The sequence below is a fragment of the Mytilus californianus genome, unplaced genomic scaffold (assembly GCF_021869535.1).
Source record: "Mytilus californianus isolate M0D057914Y unplaced genomic scaffold, xbMytCali1.0.p SCAF_7, whole genome shotgun sequence".
NCBI classification, from domain to species: Eukaryota; Metazoa; Mollusca; class Bivalvia; order Mytilida; family Mytilidae; genus Mytilus; species Mytilus californianus.
Genome location: NW_026262723.1, coordinates 84,617,400 through 84,639,101, shown reverse-complemented (window position 1 = coordinate 84,639,101; position 21,702 = coordinate 84,617,400). Strand labels below are relative to the sequence as shown.

The 21,702-nt window shown below is 32.5% G+C and overlaps 3 protein-coding genes across 6 annotated transcripts in view; 1 reads left to right on the top strand and 2 right to left on the bottom strand.

Moving 5' to 3' along the window:
- LOC127707719 (coilin-like) overlaps positions 1-19,795 on the bottom strand; it is a 40,097-nt gene extending 20,302 nt beyond the window's left edge. Inside the window, exons 1-5 of the mRNA XM_052212424.1 lie at positions 19,488-19,795; positions 13,982-15,131; positions 12,716-12,859; positions 10,082-10,129; positions 9,263-9,335 (exon numbers count right to left, since the gene is read on the bottom strand). Coding sequence (XP_052068384.1) covers positions 9,263-9,335; positions 10,082-10,129; positions 12,716-12,859; positions 13,982-15,131; positions 19,488-19,744 — 1,672 coding nt within the window. The 5' untranslated portion in view covers positions 19,745-19,795. The remainder of the gene's footprint in view (positions 1-9,262; positions 9,336-10,081; positions 10,130-12,715; positions 12,860-13,981; positions 15,132-19,487) is intronic.
- LOC127707717 (RNA polymerase I-specific transcription initiation factor RRN3-like) overlaps positions 1-21,702 on the top strand; it is a 214,645-nt gene that overhangs the window by 165,905 nt on the left and 27,038 nt on the right. The window contains exon 1 of one of the 4 annotated variants that reach the window (XM_052212411.1): positions 19,764-19,819. The exons of 1 other annotated variant lie outside the window; for it this stretch is intronic. The gene's annotated coding sequence lies outside the window, so the exon portion shown is untranslated. Of the gene's footprint in view, positions 1-19,763; positions 19,824-21,702 lie in introns of those variants that run through there. 2 more of the 4 variants (XM_052212412.1, XM_052212413.1) reach the window with 2 other exon arrangements.
- Positions 5,551-8,000, bottom strand: LOC127707745 (uncharacterized). The gene is made up of 3 exons (XM_052212480.1): positions 7,653-8,000; positions 6,400-6,477; positions 5,551-5,833 (listed from the first exon to the last, which is right to left on the bottom strand). Exons 1-3 carry the CDS (start codon positions 7,844-7,846, stop codon positions 5,770-5,772), a joined length of 336 nt encoding a protein of 111 aa, XP_052068440.1. The 5' UTR covers positions 7,847-8,000; the 3' UTR covers positions 5,551-5,769.

The following is a 21,702-nucleotide window of genomic DNA, read 5'->3' as shown; positions in this document are numbered from 1 at the left end:
GGATAACCATTAGATAGTTTGTATCTTTGTCAAATTATATCTACCGATAGTTGTCTCATTGACAATCATGCAACATTTCCCTATTTTCATATTGAAATCCAATTTGAGAAAATCTGACCTCAAAATGCTATGGTGAAAATTTTGATGATGTTAATAATACCGTGTTTTCATTTCTTGAATAATGCCCATGAAAATGTCTTGATCGCTTAGGTCTGTTTGACTACACATCCTTAACATGCTTGTATAGTCGTAATCTGTATTACTCTTTAATTTCATCATTTTTAATAAATCTTTAATCCTATCTAAAAAATTGACATCTTCATCATCTTCTTCTTCTTCTTCTGTGTACAAATGACAAGAGTATTCATGGTCATTTGAATTCGAAGCACTTGCATTTTGCCCTTTTTGGTTGATATATGAATGATCACTGAAACAATGAACATTTAATGGTGGTAAATGTTTTTTCATAGACATTGACTAAGTCTGCATTTATTTAACCTATATATACATGTTTTAAGAAAATTTCATTTTGTGTGCAAGTAAGTGACAGATTTATGGTTCAAATGAAAAATTTGATGTTACTATGTATCCAATGGTTATTTTCAATCTCATAGATATGACATCTTTATTGACATAGATTTTAGTGTAAGAGTTGAGAGTATTATTACTAAACTAGTGATGATTTTTACTGGTTCTACTCCTCGATTTAACTAATCTATGGCAACTTAGATTCTTCCTAAACCACATATTTATTAAAAACTGTTAGGACTATAACCCCCAAAATCAATCCCGACCTTCCTTTTGTGGTTATAAACCTTGTGTTTTAATTTTATAGATTTCTATTTACATTTACTAAAGTTATTGTCCAGAAACCAAATGTCTTCGGACGACGCTGACGACGACGTGATACCAATATATGACGGCAAAATTTTTTGCGGTCGTATAAAAACTAAGTAGAGGTATAGCAAAAAGTGAAATAAATTTAATCAAAACACATCTTCTTAATTTAGAGGGGGGTGTACAGGGGGTTCCTGATTCCAAATTTCTTACCCCCTCCAACTCCCAATTCCCTCTTCCAACACCAAATTCCCACTTCCCTACCCCTTACTCCAAGACAAAAAACAGCCAATTTTTTCCACCAGCATATCCTTATTTTTTCCATCCCCCTCTACCCTGGCACCTCATTCCCATGTTCCTTAACCATGGTCTACCCCCTCAACTTAAGTAAGAACATTTTGGCAATTTCACAGATATTTTTTAAATGATTTAATACAAAAATAAACAGCTGCACCATGAGAGCATGATACGCCTGTCGCTTTTTTAAAGAATAAAGTTCAATAACTTCTCAATGTCATATTAGAAATTCATGAAAAACTAAAGGGAGGTTATCTTAATAGATATAAACCAGTCACCAAAGTTTTATGAAAACTGCTCAAAGCACTTTAAAGATATCGTCGGAAACCAGAAAATCACCCCCTTTTTATGAATAAAATCCCATAACTCGGAAACGTAAAATCTAAAATTTATAAAAAACGAAAGGGAGCTCATGTCAATAGATATAAACAATTCACCAAAGTTTCATGCAGATTGGTTAAAGCGTTTTTGAGTTATTGTATGACATGTTGACGACGGACAACGGTATACCAGAATACGTTCCCTAAAAGGGCGTATAAAAACCAACAATTAACATAAAAACAATAGACACAAAGCACCGATATAAGAGTACTCGCAGTTAGGGAAAATTAGTTCGATACCAAAGTTTCATGATAACTGCTCAAAGCATTGTACGAAAACTGGAAAATTTTGGAAAATCCCCTCTTTTTTATGAATAAAATCACATAACTCTGAAACATAAACTCTAAAATTTATAAAAATCGAATGGGAGCTTAAGTCAATAGATATAAACAATTCACCAAAGTTTCATCAAAACTGCTAAAAGCATTTTTGAGTCATTGTCCCAAAACTGGAAAATCCCCCTTTTTTAATGAATAAAATCCCTGCCCCCCCAACTTTTTGAAACCCCCCTTGGAGCAATAACCCCAAAACTCAATCTCAGCCTTTCCTTTGTAGTATGGAACATTGTAGTACAATTTCAGAGAGATCCATACACTTAAACACAAGTTATTGTCTGGAAACTAGAAAAATGCTTGTTTTTGGCCCTTTTTTGGCCCCTAATTCCTACATGTTTGAGGCAATTAACCCCAAACTCAATCACAGCCTTCCCTTTATTATATGGAACCTTGTGGTACAATGTCAGAGAGATCCATACACTTACACACAAGTTATTGTCTGGAAACTAGAAAAATGCTTGTTTTTGGCCCCTTTTTGGCCCTTAATTCATAAACTGTTGGCCCCATAACCCCTAAAATGTATCCCAACCTTCTACTTGTGGTATTAAACATTGTGGTACAATTTCAGAGCAATCAAAATACTTATACACAAGTTATTATCCTGAAACTAGAAAAATGCTTGTTTTGGCCCCTTTTGGGCCCCTAATTCCTAAACGGTTGGGACCATCATCCCCAAAATCAATCCCAACCTTCCTTTTGTGGTATTGAACCTTCTTTCAAAAATTTCATAGAGATCCATTCACTTAAACTAAAGTTATTGTCTGGAAACCTATGTGTCTTCGGACGACGACGACGCAGTTGACGACATCATACCATTATACGATCCCAAAAAATTTTTTGCGGTCGTATAAAAATGGGACCCAAAATTAAAAATCTAAATACACGGTTAGATTTGGCATATCAAAGAACCCCAATAATTCAATTTTTGATGAAATCAAACAAAGTTTAATTTTTGACCCTTTTGACCTCAATATAAATCAATTTGATAGCGGGGCTCACAAATAAAAAATTAAAATACATGGTTAGATTCAGCATATCAAAGAAACCCATATATTCAATTTTTGTTGAAATCAAACAAAGTTTAATTTTGGACCCAAATTTGAACCAACTTGAAAACTGGGCCCAAAATCAAAAATCTAAATACATGTTTAGATTCAGCATATCAAAGAACCCCATATATTCAATTTTTGTTAAAATCAAACTAAGTTTAATTTTGGACCCTTTGGACCTTAATGTAGACCAATTTGAAAACTGGACCCAAAATTAAATATCTAAATACACGGTCAGATTCGACATATCTAAGAACCCCAATAATTCAATTTTTGATGAAATCAAACAAAGTTTAATTTTGGACCCTTTTGACCTCATGAAAGCATGTACTATTAACAGTTAATTTTTAAAAAAAATTGACGACTATCATAAAGTGGCATTAGTTCTATAAATCAGAGTAACATGAGGCATTTAGAAGATAATTTGTAAGTATAAAATCATAAATGATTTAGGTCAAGCTAGTTTATGTACATTCAAGACTGAAAATAATGGATTTGAAATGATGCAAGAAAAATTGACCATATGACCTAAACATATAAATATCATATACTCTGTAGTAGGTCTTTTTACTCCTGATGATACTTTGCCAGCATTCTCTGGAATAACTGTGTCATTAATACTGAAACAAAGTTATATAAAACTGTTTATATGAATACAAGAGTGCACACGCTGAAATGTCTCGCCTTCTTTACTAATCATTGATATTATGTTGATAGTCCTAAATATAAAGCTTTATTACAACTGTCACATAAACCATATAGTTTAAGAAAAACATACCAAAACACAAAAACTTAACACTGAGCAATGAACCTTGAAAATGAGGTCAAGATAAAAAAAAACCTGCGTGACTGACAAATAGATCATAAAATATTTCCATACACCAAATATAGTTGAACTATTGCATATAGTATTAGAAAAAAAGACCAAAACTCAAAAACTTAACTTTGACCACTGAACCATGAAAATGAGGTCAAGGTCAGATGACACCTGCCAGCTAGACATGTACACCTTACAATCATTCCATACAGTCAACAAATATGGTAGACCTATTGCATACAGTATAAGAACAACAGACCAAAACACAAAAACTTAACTATAACCACTGAACCATGAAAATGAGGTCAAGGTCAGATGACACCTGCCAGTTGGACATGTACACCTTACAGTCCTTCCATACACCGAATATGCTAGACCTATTGCTTATAGTATCTGAGATATGGACTTGACCACCAAAACTTAACCTTGTTCACTGATCCATGAAATGAGGTCGAGGTCAAGTGAAAACTGTCTGACGGGCATGAGCACCTTGCAAGGTACGCACATACCAAATATAGTTATCCTATTACTTATAATAAGAGAGAATTTAAAATTACAAAAAATCTTAACTTTTTTTTCAAGTAGTCACTGAACCATGAAAATGAGGTCAAGGACATTGGACATGTGACTGACGGAAACTTCATAACATGAGGCATCCATATAGAAAGTATGAAGCATCCAGACCTTCCACCTTCTAAAATATAAAGCTTTTAAGAAGTTAGCCGCCGCTGCCTCGGCCGGATCACTATCCCTATGTCGAGCTTTCTGCGACAAAAGTTGCAGGCTCGACAAAAACCACATATGTTTATACTCATATTTTCATATTGTGTAAAAATAGTGTATAAAGTAAAAGGTGATACAATTTATTACATTTTTTTTTTAAATTCCCATAAATGACCGATATTCTATTTTTTGCTACAATTATTCTTCTGACCATAGACTTTTATGCTAGCAGGTTGCTTTGCAGAATAAATTTTAAACAATCAACTATAACATTATGTTTGTGTTTGAAGACCTTTGTTATGTCACTGGATATGGACTAATGGCTTCTAAATGTTTTTGTTTTTTCTTATTGGGTACTGGGTAGCTGTTTGTCATGTACATGTTGTACTGTTACACCACTGTCCCTGGTTAGGGGGAGGATTGGGATCCCGCTCACATTGTAAACCCCGCCACAATTTGTATGTATGTGCCAGTCCCAAGTCAGGAGCCTGTAATTCAGTGATGGTTGTTTGTTGCTGTGCTACATATTTGTTTTTTCGTTTATTTTATTTGAACATTGATTAGGCCATTAGTTTTGTCATTTGAATTGTTTTACATTTGTGCTTTCAGGGCCTTTTATAGCTGACTATGCGGTGTAGGCCTTGCTCATTGTTGAAGGCCGTACAGTGACCTATAGCTGTGAATTTTTGTGTCATTGGTCTCTTGTGGAGAGTTGTCTCATTGGGAATCATACCACATCTTCTTTTTATATAATTTAAAATGTGTTGACATCACTTATTTAAAAATTCCTACAGATAATTACTTACTCTGTTTTGTCTATACTACTTGCATCCCCTGCTGGACCAACTGTATGTGATAGACCAGGTTCTAGACTTCAAATATATATATCATTATATTTCTTTTTGAATAAGTATAATTTTCTAGGTACAGCCATCTTAACCATAACACATGTAAATAATATATGCAGCCTTCAATATATGCCTTAGAAATAAAGGAACATTTATTTCCAAAAATGTTTAATAATTTGATTGTGCCATGATGTTCTTACATTTAAAATTTTGAAAATTTAAATAAAAAATCTCTTATAGCTGTAATGCATATAACGAAAGGGAGCTCACGTCAATAGATATAAACATTTCATTAAAGTTTCATGCGAATTGGTCAAAGCGTTTTTGAGTTATTGTCCGACATGTTGACGACGGACGGACGGACAGACAGACGGACGGACAGACGGACAACGGTATACCATAATACATCCCGTAAACGGGCATATAATGAATGGATAGCATAATGATTCACACAATATGAAGACATAATGACTGTCAGTTACTTACTCAATGGAACCAAAGTGACCATTCCTTAAACAATCAGTTGTCTGTGGATCAAGTGAAATTCTAAAATCAAAATTAAAACTATGCAACATGAAAGCACACAAATATACGAATATTTACAATTCAATAATTATATGGTCCATCTGTATATTGTTATCTAGAGTGCTACCATCATAGTACTATTTTTAATATGGTATTTTTTGTTCTTTTTCCTTACTGAAAGCAGAATATTTTTTTACTCCTATTTCAAATCAAAGTCTAAAACTTCTATCAAGTATAATCCAACATCTAATATACAACTGAGAACAAGAAATGTGTATTGAGTCTTATTTTATGTCTTACATTTAATAGCAGCTAAATTATCAGTAAGATTTCCATCATGTCACTCAGTGTTGAAGGTAATATAAAGGCTTTTATTCTCAGGTAAATAGTTGTATCATTGGCAATCATAACCAATTATCTAATATCAAAGTGAGGTCAAGAGTACAATAAATATTTGTGTTAATATTTAGTATTTTCAAGTTCTTCTTTTTTTTTGTGTTTTGGTAGCTGTATTGTTGACATGAACATGATGAACCCCACTTCTCATTTCATACAAATATATGAATTTATCAACTATCTACACATACTCTGTTTCAGTATCCAAATGTTGTTCCTCAAGCACATTATCATGATTATGATCCCTAAATGTAACAATTCTCTCAGTTCTACAAGAAAATCATCAAATTTAAAACTGTAATTCATGTGATAAAAAATTTTTTTTTTTATCTATCAATTAAAACTAGAAGGAAAAATTAATCAGTAAGTGAACACAATCTTCTCATAGATAAGAGAAGAAACAATAAATTCTTTAAAAAAAACAGACTGTATACTTGTTTATCTTGGAATGCCTTAATTGATTAAACTATATAATTTACTTGTACTCCACTCGATTAAAAGTAGGTCACCAGGTCATGAAAATATGAAGTTCCATTTATCAATCATGTGAATTGCAAATAATTTCTTGAAAAATATTTGGATATATATGTTACAGAAGAATGTGTATATCAGAGTATCAAATACACCATGTTAAAAGAATAATATCTAATAATCTCAAGCTATTTTGTGTTTAATATTTCAATATTAATTAATCAGTTGTTAATTATAAAACAAATTTGTTAACTCAAAATTCAGAAAATTATATAAGCAGGGTCAGTCTAGGCTATATCCTTATATTGCTTATGCTGTATAATAGCATGCATTTTATAAGGTTGGGACCACTCACACCATTCACATAAATCTGGCAATTTGATAATATAAATTTCACAAACTCAAATCAGAAACTAGTGGTGAAAGCAAACAGGGGATCTTGCCCACATGAATTTGTTTTATGTGGAGTTAAAAGTGACAGTCCCTGATTTCTTTCAGTTATATTTCCTGTGGCCTTGGCAACAAATTGAAATTATTACTATTACATGTATTAGCTTGGACCAATATAGAAGGGATTTGTAAGAATATTTTTCTATTTCATTGTAATTAATTATAATCATGATAATTGACACTTTTTGGTGGCTAGTTCTCAGTTCCAACATGGTCCACTATATTTCTTACCACTCTAAAAATTGCTTTTTCTTTGAAACAACATTTTTTGGGTTATTCAGATGGACTTCTTTTAACTTCAAGGATCCAAATCATTATCCCTTGTTTTATTTGAGGGTAAAGAGGGAGGGGACTTTACAATCCAATGGTCATGAACAATTTAGTTAATCAGGACACCGACAAGGATTACCATTTTCACATATAAAAGACATTAAAGTCATAAAGACAAAGTAGTGTATACAGAAATGTTCAAGACCAAATGCAATTGGATGTATAATATAGATAATTTATGCATTTTAGTTACCTGTATATGTTCTCACTCCATTCTTTTAATTTCTTTATCATACAATAGCAAGAGTTACACAATGTTGTTTTTTTGGATGTTGGTATGTAAATAGATACAAAATGGGTTGTAAATTTGTCAAAAAAGGAAAAAAGTTCAGATTTCAAAGAATGAAATCTCCACGAATTTGTGGTATAACAGGCATTACAAGACATCTCAAATATTAAAAATAGAAGAGGAAATCCATAAATAAAGTGAAATATGTATAAAATACGCCGATACGGAAATAAAAATAATCCCTCTGCAGACTACTTTGTTTACATTATTTGACAGGACATAAAATCTATAACAGAAGTGCGACAATCATTTTTTATTTAATAAACATAAAATAAATAAGTATATTTCACTAAAAATGTTGTTATTCTTTTAAAATTGAAGATTGATTATTAAATTTTATTCAAAAAATCATCATATTCAATTTCATTTTTGTTTAGAGGTTGGCAAGAAAAAGTACGCAAAAAAAGGTATGGCAGAGGTCATATTGAGTGTAGTGTTACGTAGTATTGAACGGAACGGATATGATCTCTGCGCCGGAGATTGTGTTTTTAGTACTGTGGATTCATTATTATTCATGAGATACCAACTTTTGTGGATCTCCTGGGTATAGGTACACCATGAATTAAAAAGTATCCTTGTATTATCGGTTTTCATGCTATTAAGAATGCATTGTGATGTCACAATTTCCATTGACAAAGCAAGCATAGCAGAAATTCATATGACGTACGAAAACATATGATCTGACCATACATATTTTCTAGGCTTGTATTCAGCCTTTGGCAAAAACATGAAGTCAAATATTCACAAAAATACAAGTTTTCCTTAATCCACAGTATGCAGTATAATAAAGTAATGTAAGCTCAACTAGAGAATCTCTACAACATAGTTTTTCATAAAAATAAACAGCAAACAGAATTGAACTTTTGTAAGCTAAACTGTTGCAAATAATATCAAACATTTTTTTTCATTCTCAGCTTGTGAATTTTGATGTTTTCTTGTAAACAAAAGAAGTTACCTCACAAATGCAAGCTTTTGCTTAAATTTTGTTTGAATTCTTGGACATCTTATCAGTTAAATATGCGATTTGTAAAGTTAAGAATGCAGCTGCATACTTACTACTCACTGTTCAAGTCACCATTCATGGTAACTTAAACACAAATAATTTTTTTAAATGTTTTATTTGTTCATTAAGAAATTTGTGTTGGTGACAGATATGTAGTAGACCCTGTTGAATTTATACAGTACTTGTCTATCTGCTTGGTGTTTTAAAACTGGTCTTGAAGTGTTTAAATCATCAGAGATTGTGTGGTGACTTTCAGATGTCTTATTTGATTGATGTGTGTTGTTGGGTAGCTCATTGATGTTGACACCATATCTGCTTATTCATAGTTGTTATTTTATATCATACTTTACATTTCTTTACATCCTTAAGTGCTCTTCAGTAATTATTTAAATTATAGATTAATTGCTCCTCCATAAGAAAATTCATAATTTTAACTAGTTTCACCACCAACAAAAATAAAATTATCAGACTTGAGGGTCATTTTTCCATAAATTAACAATACATAACATACTCGACTTTCCTTCCTGTTGATTATCTAACTCTACAGTTTTTGTTGCTGGTGTGTAACTGACAACTATGGCCTCCTAAAAAAGTTGTTCTTTTATTAATATACATGTATTACTCATCTTAAATATTTCTATCATGTTTCTTTAACTGATATTCTTAATAAATCTTATAAACAGACATGACAGGACAACCAACTGTTGTGTGTTGATGTGTTGATGTGCCTGTTCCAAAATACAAAAGTGGTGAGTGAAGTGTTTTTGGCCAAATCTTGAGGTTTGTGTTCTTTAGGGAACACAATTTGTGTTTAGGAGACAGATCTTTATGCATAGTCTCTGATACATTTCTTCCAATCTTTTTTACACTCCTGAGGATTTAGACCTCCAGTCTTTACATATTTTATAGATACTTGTTTTCTTTGTAAAGGATGCATATTGACTTTAAAAGATAGATATCTTCGTTTTTTTTTTAGTCCTTTGGGTATTTAAAAAAAACTCATTGACAAATACTCCACATCTCTTATGCAAACAATACTACAATCATTGCAAATAGTAGGCATGGTAGGAAACAATACTACAGTCATTACAAATAGTAGGCATGGTAGGAAACAATACTACAATCATTACAAATAGTAGGCATGGTAGGAAACAATACTACAATCATTACAAATAGTAGGCATGGTAGGAATAGAGGTGTTGTATTTTTTCCTTCCTCTGTGGAGACTGGTTTCGTTATATTTTTGGATCGTTCCACCTATTCATTATTCCTGAAACTTAAAATTATATTTACTGCATGAAAAATTGATATTGAAAATATGAAAACATACCTTATAATCAGAAACTTCAGGTGTATATGTCTCAGACAATTCAATAACCTGTTAAAGATATAAGTCAAATCATATAATATAAGGAAAATCATATGTTCCAGCATTTCTGTGGTAATATATATTCTATAGACAGCATTGTATCAATAACATTTCTATACCATGTTTTACAAACAAAACTCTTGCAATAACAAACAAAAATAGGTTGACCTCTAGATGTCTCTTTTGCTTTTAATATGTTATATATGGTTGCTGTCTCATAGACTAATACCAAATTTGTCTTATTGATATAAAAACTTTAACAGAACTAATTTTTGTATGTACAAATCTACAAAGTGCTGAAAATTGAAATTAATGATTAAATCTCATACTGCACATAATTTTTCTGGACCGAGTTTCATGACGTACTGTAATCATGATAATGACTGATTTATAACATCTTAACATAGCCTCAGCATTAAAAAACAGGACCTAGACTATGGGACATAACTATATAATATATTTGTAAGTCATTTGAAATGGTCAGTTTCAACAATGCTTTATAGCATTGATGTGAAACAGAATTATAGATAACTGAATTTACTTAGAGGCCAAAGATATATTTTTGAAAATGGTTGATACAAAAGTACCAGTGATGTTTATGAGTTATGTCCATTTACCTATAGGTCTTCTTCTATGAAATAAAAGTCTATCATGTAGTGAGCAAATTCCAGAACCAACTTTCATGAATAAAATAAAATAAACTGTTAACACAGAGATATGTCTCGCCTTTTTGTAATTTTGATAATGCAAATGTTGAAATTAACATATCAATACTTTAACATTTAAGTTATGCAAATATTCAAAGTCAATGAACCATGACTGATGGTACATGGCTAAACAATCTCCATAGAAATGAGATGTGCCAATGATAATACAACTGCATACCAAATACCATTGACTTATCATAAGTCATTCCCTTTAAACAAACCTAAACATTAAATTGTAAACTATGTAAAAGTTTCAAAGTCAATGAACCATGATCAGGGGGTGGGGCTATATAATCGCCATGGAAACGAGACTTGCAAATGCCAATAAATTTGCATACCAAATATCATTGACTTAACATTAGCGGTTCATCTTAAACTGATCTAATCACAAACTAATACATGTAAACTAAGCAAAAGTTTTAAAGTCAATAGACCATGACTGAGGGGATGGGGCCAAATATTCTCCATGAAAATGAGATGTGTGAATGCTTATACAACTGCATACCAATTAACATTGGCCTACCACTAATGGTTCCCCTTGAACTGACCTAATCACAAACTAATACATGTAAACTAAGCAAAAGTTTCAAAGTCAATATACCATGACTGAGGGAGCATAGCCAAATAATCTTCACGGAAAAGAGATATGCCAATGCTTATACAACTACATACCAAATATCATTGACATATCACTAGTGGTTCCCCATAAACTGACCTAATCACAAACTATTACATGTAGACTAAGCAAAAGTTTCAAAATCAATAGACCATGACTTAGGGGCAGGGCCAAATATTTCCATAGCAATGAGATGTGCCAATGATAATAAAACTGCATACCAAATATCATTGACCTACCACTAGTGGTTCCCCATAAACTGACCTAATCACAAACTAATACATGTAATACATGTAAACGAAGCAAAAGTTTCAAAGTCAATAGACCATGACAGAGGGGGGCAGGGCCAAATAATTTCCATGGAAATGAGATGTGCCAATGCTAATACACTACATACCAAATATCATTGACCTACCACCAGTGGTTCACCATAAACTAGACCTAATCACAAACTAATACATTGTTGACACTGCCACCGCCACCAGAAACAGCATACCTATGTCTCGCTTTTTGACTCTGTCAAGGCGAGACAAAAATGCTGTTCCATATCTCCTTTCCATTAAAATTCCCTGGAAAGTACTTTTACTCAATACTTCAAATATCTTGACTTTACTATATTTTGGTCTTGCACAGTCATGTTTTTCTCTGACTGTTAATAATGTCTTTACACTAAATCCATTGGATGTTTGATGTGTACAGATTGATATTTTAGTCTTAGATACATGATTTTATTTTAGTTGTTATTGGCTTTGAACTAGCTGTCATTAACTGTGAGTACTCTCAGATCTGTACTCTGTGTCTTTTTTGTTGTTAGGGGTGTATAAATAACCTGCCACCTCTGGTCTGTGTGTTTTTTAGATGTTTTTCTACTTTGTATCAATCTGATGAGTTAAGAATTTTCAACAGGTTTTTATAGTTTGTTCTTATGTTGTGCTGTAACACCACTGTCCGAGGTTAGGAGGAAGGTTGAGCATTCACAAACATGTTTAATCCAGTCATATTCTTTATGTGCCTGTCCCAAGTCAGGAGCCTGTAGTTCAGTGGTTGTCGTTGGTTCATCTTGTCACATTTGTTTTTTTTCGTAAAATGTTTCGTTATAAATTAGACTGTTAGTTTTCTCAATTGTATTGTTACATATATTTCATGTTTGGGCCTTTTATAGCCGACTATAGGGTATGGGTTTGTATGGTTACCTATAATAGTTTACTTCATTTGAACTTTGCTGGATAGTTGCCTCATTGGCAATTAGCCTATGTTTCTTCATTAACTTACTTTATATGCTAGTCTATCTCTAGGTCTAGGTGGACCAATCAAATCTGGAAACTTGCTGTAATCTAATGGCACTGCTTCATAAACAACTGATGTCTCTTTTTCAGGATCTAAATTACCTTGCTCATTGTTATCAAATGTTGTATTCTTCAAAAATAAATAAATTTTAAGATAGGCAATCTTGTTATGTCATATATATATATATGTGCGTACTGACTTGAACTAAATATTTTGATGCTTTATACATGTTATGGATATCAAGCTATGTAAATAATTATTTGCAAAATTAATCAAATAAAATTAGTTCATGAAAGTTACTGCCTGACATAACAAACAAACAAAATAACATATCGCAGTGACTGACATAACCACTTTTCTCAGTACTTCACGTAAGACTACTGGAATGACTGGTGTGCCAGGAAATTACAAAGTCACTTGTTTCAGTATCCATGGTATATGTCAGAAAGATATACAGAAATCATTTTATTTTTTCAAATCATTTCCCAACTAACCAAAACTAGTAGACATAATATTACACTGTGCATGTCATCTTTAGACTACGGCAAAATATCATTTATATGGATGGATGGATGGCTGTTTAACGTCCAGTGGCAGATTAAAAGCATATTCAGGACGAGAACATGATAATGTGACATGAGTATGAACCCTGCTTCATAAATGACCAACACGCTGAGCCAGAATTTTTATGTTTTAGTTCACAAGGTAGCAGTCCTCAGGAAGACATGTCACCCTATCGGGACACATTATTATGACTCGGAGCTGATCAGTCATTGCTCTTACTCCTAAATGCTGCATGCTTAGCGGCAAACCAGGAAATACCAATTTTCAAGTCTTTGATTTGACACAGTCTGGGTTCCAACCAATGACCTCCGGCACTTGAGGCAAACACGCTACCACAAGACCACTGACATGACTGAATGACTGAGGTAGTTATATCATTTATATATCATCAGAATGGATTTCAATGCAGAACTTAACAAAATCTGTACAGACACTGACAGATGGACAAAAATAAGTTTGAATGTCCCAGCCACATTCACAGTGGGCAGTTTCATTTCCAAAATATTTTAAGTAAAGTAAATAAACATGATATGTTTAATTATGCAGTTATTTACTTCTTAATAAAATAAATTTTAATCTTGTATATTAAGCCTACCGTTCAGAATTATAGAAGACACCCATTTTGATAAGCTATCGTTCTTTGTATAATGAATTTATCTACAATCATGTTCATAGGTTGTATATTACCTGTAAAATAACTGACACATTTGTTAGTTTTGTATTCAATTGATCTTCTTTGGTTAGCTCAGTATACTGTTTTGAATTTTGCTGTTGTTTTCGTCTATTTCTTGAATACACAGCAACTCCATTTGCTAAATAACTTGTTGACAATACTGATGGTTGGTCTGCAATCTTTTCACTTAGTTTATTTGGACTTCCTGTCTCTACTACATGACCAATACTACTTACTGATTTATTCCAGTCTGGTTTTCTATCACAGATAATCTGATTGTCTGATTTGGACTGTCTTGAATATGAATTGTTATATGTCGTATTAGTTTGAGTCTGATGCATACTTTCTGAAGTATTATCATAATTGTATGAATAATTGATTGATGAATTATGTTTCCCACTCTTATCAGTTTTAGTGTCTTCACCACTATCGTTGCTGTCAGACATAAATTTTTTATGGTTTCTATTTGCATTTGAATTTATTGGTTCACTATACAAAGTTTTTCCGGTGTTCCAATTCCAAGCATTTTTTACAACATTAGTGTCAGAGTTCCGTGTTTGAAAAGAAGTTTCTGCTACACTTTTTCTTTTCCTTTTTCTTATCCTTTTTCTTTTCTCTTTCTTTTCACTTCCTTTTCCATGTTCCTCTAATAAAATCTCATTTTTCATTTTGTTTTCATCTGCAACACCTATGGTAAGTTTAGTTTGAGCAGGGTCTGAATCTGGAAATCTTTCAATGGAAATGTTTTCTTGTGACAAACTGGGTTTCAAAGACAAGTCATGTTCACATGAATTAACTGCCTTTTTCTTACCAACAGGCTCATCAAAACTGACATCTACTATTTTTTCCTCAGTACAGAATTTCCTTTTTCTATTCTTTTCTGTTTGTTGTTCAGTTTGTATCTCATCAACAGCTTCATGTTTATGCTTATGCTTCTTTTTCTTGTGTTTTTGTTTTGCTGGTGAAGTTTCCATGGGAACAATACTACTTGTAGCAATTTGCACATCCTTCTCAGTTAAAAAGGTGTCCTTGTTGTCTGTATAATCAGATGTCATTTCATCTTTACTTTTTTCTCTTTCATGTTTATGCTTTTTCTTTTTATCAGATTTGACATTAATGTCCCCATCTTGTTCATTTGACAGTAAAATAGTTTGGTTTTCATAGCTGAAAGATTAAACCATGACAGATTGAGATAAGAAATTTAGTACATTCCTTCAATATTGTAAGTAGAATCTGATGTTTAACTCTTTACATGACATGTTTCCTGTTTCCATTCTTAATTGTATAATATATAAAGATATGGAAATTACATAATGAGGTACTGACTGAGTGAATAATTCTAAGATACATCTTTATAATATTCACTTTGAAAAAAATTTCTTATGCGACCTTTAATTCATCTTGCATTACTTTTTGCATGTTTTGTTTCATACAATTTCATCAGATAGAGTCTGGGACTTGTGCACAGTGTAAAATTATAAGATTGCTAGACATTCCATCTACTCTTCTCTTCTTAGAAGTAAAAAGGGCTATGTCTAGGGGTCTTATCACTGTACATGTACATATGAACAAACTACAATAACATGAATACTTGCATTTTAAATGTGTGTCAGTAATATTTTCTGATACAACTGTACAATGTACAAGGAGATTACAAATAGGAATAGGAGGAAATTAAAGAGAATCTCTGAAAAACTGGATTTTGATCTCATTAATTTTGATGGCTTATCTTTGGCAGTCTCTGTTAAATTGATGTACAATTTGTGTATTAAGACTCAAGATGATTTAGTATAATGTAGTATGAGCACTTTTTCTCTGTTCAAGTTTCATGTTGACCTCTAGATGTTGTTTTTGTTACATTTATGTGTACTGTCTCATTGACATTTATTCCCAACTGGGCAACCTCTACTTTTACTCATCTACACATGCAAAAAGAGATAAAGAAAACTTTTCATCATTTTTGTTTTTTTGTATGGAAAGATATCTGTGCACAGTTTAACATTAAATGAACTGTTTTGATGATGATGTTAGTGTTTAATGTCCAAAGGCAATTATTAAATCCATTTCACAATGATTACAGGTTAATGTTTTTAATGTTTGCTTAAACTTTGCTTTGTAAGAAATGTACACACTGAGCCAGATATTTAATGTGCTAGTTCACAAGGTAAGTCTGCAGAAAGAGATGTCATCCTACTTAGACACATTTTCATTTTTCTGTCTGAGCAGTTTTTAATTGCTTCTACTCCTAAACATGCTAAATGCAGTGAGCTTAGGCCAAAAATACATATGCCTAAAAAATTTATATAGTGAGCTTAGGCCAAAATAACATATGCCTAAAAAATTTATATATGCCTGTTTTTTGACTCCAACATGTTTTGAGCAAGCTGAAAAAAAGGTCAGGTAGGCAATAAGGAAATATTTTTTTTTAACTTGGAAACAGGTAAATTTCAGAACAGAGGAAACTCAAAACGAATACAAAATTACCATTACAAAACATTTTAGAAGAGAAGAAAACTAGATACATCATTTTTATTTGGTAATTGTCTGATTGATTGTTGGTTGCTTAATGTGCAGTGGCAAATTTGTCTGATTAACATCTTTTTTTATATTTGGAGTTGACATGCATACAATATCAACGGAAATAGATGACAGAACAGGATTTTTCCGCAAATGCACAAAAACAACAGTTAATTAACCTTTTAAGGAAAGGATTTTGCAAATCTAACTATTTGAGTTGTTTTTATAACTTTTAAAGAAAAAAGGTTGTGTATCGGTTTGTTAATTGTTATTACAACAGTTGAAAAGATTATTCAGATCAAAGTCATATGAAAAATTGCTGCTTAATGTTGACTAATGGTTGCACTAAATTCTGTAATATATGGTTTTATTTTATTATAATTATGCATACCCACTATTCATAATATATACATTTGTAACTCTATAATTTCTAATAAAATCATAATCAACATAAATTGCTTTATCATGTTTATACTGCATAATCATCCCTACTCATTAAAGGTGATAAAATTATTTATCATATTTTTATACATAATATTTTACATTAAAAAAAAAAATCTGAAATGATCATATTTTAATATCAATTTTCAAATATTAAAAACAATATTGGAATAAATGTCCCCTGTAACATGTCTAATGAATATTATATATTTGAATAGGCACAATTTTTGATCGACCACCTTTCTTTTTGTTCATAAAATCCATTAATATTTATGAACTACATCATGTACATAACAAGTATAATATATTGTATACCTGCCAACTTTTCGAAATCTCAATGGGGGATTTTAAGTACAAAGGACCTAATTAATGCTCCTCTTATATTGGCATAAGTGTTTTTAATCTAATAATACTACATTGTTGAGGGGGGGCGAGACCATTTTCGGGACGCCGGGATCGGCCGATTTTAGCAACGGGAAATCGGGATTGCCTTGTTTAAAGATCGGGAATTCAGGATAGAAAAACATCGGGATACGGGAAAGCCACGTTTTTAGCCACGGGAAATCGGGATTCTTATGTTGAAATATAACGGGATTGACAAAAAACTGTACCTTGGACAGATAAAAGTGCCATTTTCATTATACTTCAATCAGAATCGCATCTAGAAACAGAGTAGATCCAGATCAGAGTACATGTAACAGTAAGTTTAGAGATAAGCTTTGAGCTCGGATCAGGTCCTCAATTATACCGTTTTGCTTCAAAAAATGAGCTAAGTCTCTTACACACATGGGCAAACACACATGGAAAATGTGTTAGACAAAGAACTGTTCGACTTAAAACCACGGCATTCAAGTGTGGCACGCTTCCCTTAAATATGTATGAATCTAATAAAACAACTCCGGGCACTCCAATCTCTTTCAAAGACGATGATACGAATATTTCAGATCAATACTCCTCAGAAAGCGACGATGATAGTGATAAAGATGATGAACAAAGTGGTGAAGACTTGCAAACACAGAATACGTTTACTCGTAGTAAAACATCTTCGGGCACAACAATCACTTTCAAAGACGATGATGCGAATATTTCGGACCAATTCTCCTCAGAAAGCGACGATGAGAGTGATAACGATGATGAGCAAAGTGGTGTAGACTTGCAAACACAGAATACGTCTTCTCGTAGTAATTACACATCCCGAGATCTTTAGACTATCACCAGTCGGACCGTTTCTCGATCTGGGAGGACTTTACGAATATCATCAAGACTGGCTGATTATTGATAGCACTAACACTGTACATTTTGAAATCTCTAATAGACCAAAAAAAAAGAAATTTCACAAAATTGTTAAAGTCACGGACTATCTTGATTATTTTTATTTTTAAAACATGTTTTCTACATAAAATAAGCTTAACTTTCTACTTTTCTAAATTGTGTCCCCACAAGAGCCTCAACATTAATTCATACCTGTCAATCACTACTAGAAAATTGACCCATTATTCATCATTATTGATTTTCCCAAGGTCAGTCGATCAGCTTCTTGTCGGTGATCAGTTGTGTAGTTGCATACAGCCCTAAGCATAATCATTTATCCTAACAAGTGTCTTAAAATCTGGTATTTTTTAAAAATTTTATAATGTAAAGCAGCGTTTCGACTACTTTATAAATCTCTCAAGTGACATTTGTAGTTCTGTTTATGTCTGTAACTTGGTTGATCCTTGGTTCAGTGGTTTTTCGAATGGTGACTCAATAGATTCAAATTTCTCTCCGTTACAAAACGATTCCAGTGCCTGTCATATAGGTTCTTGTATTGACTTGAACTAGAATTTGGCCAATTTTCTGACTGACTTCTGAAGATTTATGAGAACAAAAATGCTTATATGCAGCTTGACGTTACGGTAATATTGATAATACATATTCGGATTGGTTACGCTGAAAGACTTTGAACATCGATCATACCCGAGACGTTTAAATCGTAAGCATTGAAACTTTAAACTTTAAAATTGGGGAACAAATTTATCGGGATCAGGATTATTAACAAAATATGTCCGGGATTTCGGGATTTTCTGATATTAAAACCGGGAAATCGGGATGAGACCCCCTCTCGCCCACCCTCATTGTTTGAATGAGTATATTTATGATGTGCTTAAATACCCTTCAACTCATTTCAAAATCTAGGTCAAGACTTCTCATGGGGATTTTCCCCATAAATCATGGTGGTTTGGCAGGTCTGTACATATACATGTATATATCATGTATATAATTGTTATCTTTTGTGAATATTTTTTAAATCGGGAACGCATCAACTTTATATGAGGGCTGAATGGACTTGGGCCGGAACGACTAGGGATGGATCGACTCGGGCTGGATGGACATGAAAGCAGTACCATTATTATATTCAAGAGCTACTGTTCCGAAGGCGCAGCAACAGGATGACAGGTAATTCATGCCTCATATAATTTCATGACCAAGTAATTGGATTGCAATCAATTCTAAGTCATGTAATTAGTAATGTCTGCTATATATTAAAAATAATATTCACATACTTTTCTACTTAAAATTTACCTATCTTGATGGATACACCTTGCATTAACACAATCATTGTCTCTTAAAATAACTGACTTCTCCCAATCTGGAAGTAAACATCCTTGCAAAGATAAATACAGAGGGACAGCCTTTCCTAGAAATTTCAAGGAAATATGTCGCTGTACATCTTTCATTGTCCGGAGATCACCTGTATCGATCAATAACCACGAAGCATCAAACTCGTTGTTTTCAAAATACACTTTTATTCGAACGTGTGTGGCCATGGGCGCAGCCATCTTGAATTCAAGGGGTAAACTCGTCTCCAATGCAGAAGATCATAGTTGTTTCAACAGCACGATCATAAAAAGTGTGTAGGTAATTTCAGATAAATTACGTAAATTCAAACACTCGTCCTTTTAGAAGGTATAGTGTTATGCTTTCTTAACGATATACATTCTATTTCCTAAGAATTAGGTATAAATATAACAGAAAAATACCAAATAATTCGATAGACCATACTGATTACCTAAATTATTATGTCAGTAATGATGGACTTGCGAAAGGGTAACACGAATGACCGAATAACACCGTTATTATCCAAATAACACTTGTAATGACCGAATAACACTTGAAATTTTAATATTAGCACATATTGGTGAATTTTAAACATTGATTATTAAATAATACTATATTATAAGTGTATTTTATAACTTAAAAATGATTAACAGAAAGCAGGTAAGGGGACGACCATTTGATATTCTGGGGGGGGGGGGGGGGGGGGGGGGGGGGGGGGGGGGGGGGGGGGGGCGGGCCAGGAGGATTTGTTTTGGATCGGTTATTTATTTTTGTAAACTAAAGAGGACAGATTATCTATTTTCTGCACTGTTGAAGCAAGATTTTTCATTTTCATTAAAACAAGGGACTGATTATTTATTTTCATAACTATATTAAGAATATTTAAAAACATACAATTCATTTTTTATTATAAATAATACATGTACAGTCAAGTCATTAATGTACCATTTAATCAGAATTAATCATTATCCTCTGCGGAAATGAATCTTCTGAATTCCAAATTTAACTGCATATACATGTATTGCATACATACACGGTATTAGAGTTGGGCTGTGACTAGTCTCTTTTAAAAGTATTGCCAACTATATTTACTATATTGTCTAAAATTTTGTAGGGTTTTGAAGCCGCTGAAGGCCCAAAGATACTATAGAACAAATGATGCAAAATCATGCTTTCTGGGCATTCCCAGACCCTTTCTTATTCTGAAAACACAAGTTCTGTTTTAATAATTTTTTGACAATATGTTGGTCTCAAAGCAAAATGTATAGATTCAGCGTAAGACTTAAGTTTTTATGGACAACATCAAAAGACCAATATGAAGAATAAGTAAAAATGTAATTCACATAGTTAAGTATGTGGCTGCTGGTTTTTTTTTTTTTTTGTTGTTGTTTCGGCATGCAGAATTTAAATCTGTTATACCTGTAAATTATATAGGGTTATTCAAATTAAGTTAAGAGGGGGCTGATTATCAGTGATATAACTATGTCAAGTAATTTTTAATAACACATTTCAATTACAACTTGATGTAGCTCTTAACTGGGATACAATTTAAAGTAGTTAAGTTGTAAAATTAGCTAAAAAGTCTTAAATAAAATAAAACTCATGATCAAGTTGAAAACAAAATTACTAAATCACAAAAGGAATGCAACACTAAGAGAATACAGAAGGGCAATCAATAAACAAAAGACAAATTTAACGAAACATTGATCCCGAAAAAACAGGTGCTACGTCCAAGGGAAAACAGAACTTGCTTCTTGCAAACACTCGCTGTGAAAACAATTTGATATGAAGACAAGCTTTTGGTTTTAAAATTTCCTACATTAAGGCATTTGCCTCAATGTAGTAACAGCCTTGTAATAAAAGTGAGGTAAGTGTTCCTGAGCCAATATACCTCAAGTTAAATGAAACCCATTTTTAGACATTTCAAGTATATTTAAATAATATTTATACCTTTATTATTAAAAGATTTGGGAAGTGTTTCCCGAATTTTTTTTTGAAAAAAAAGACGAATTTTATGAAGAATCTGGTGCCACCTCATACTTTCAAATAGCATTTATAAAAAGGCTTAAAGACCTGCCGAGTTATTCATTTTCAATACATTGTAAGTCAGGTTATTTATTTTCGAACTACCACAGAACAAACCATTTATTTTTGTGATTATCAAGGCGGAGTTATTTAT

Excerpts from the sequence above, each read along its gene's own strand:
- LOC127707745 (XM_052212480.1), bottom strand. The coding sequence starts at position 7,846 with ATGTCTTGTAATGCCTGTTATACCACAAATTCGTGGAGATTTCATTCT. Across the intron at positions 6,478-7,652 it reads TGGAGTGAGAACATATACAG|AACTGAGAGAATTGTTACAT; the intron begins GTAACTAAAATG and ends ATTTTCTTGTAG. Across the intron at positions 5,834-6,399 it reads CATTTGGATACTGAAACAGA|AATTTCACTTGATCCACAGA; the intron begins GTATGTGTAGAT and ends TTTTGATTTTAG.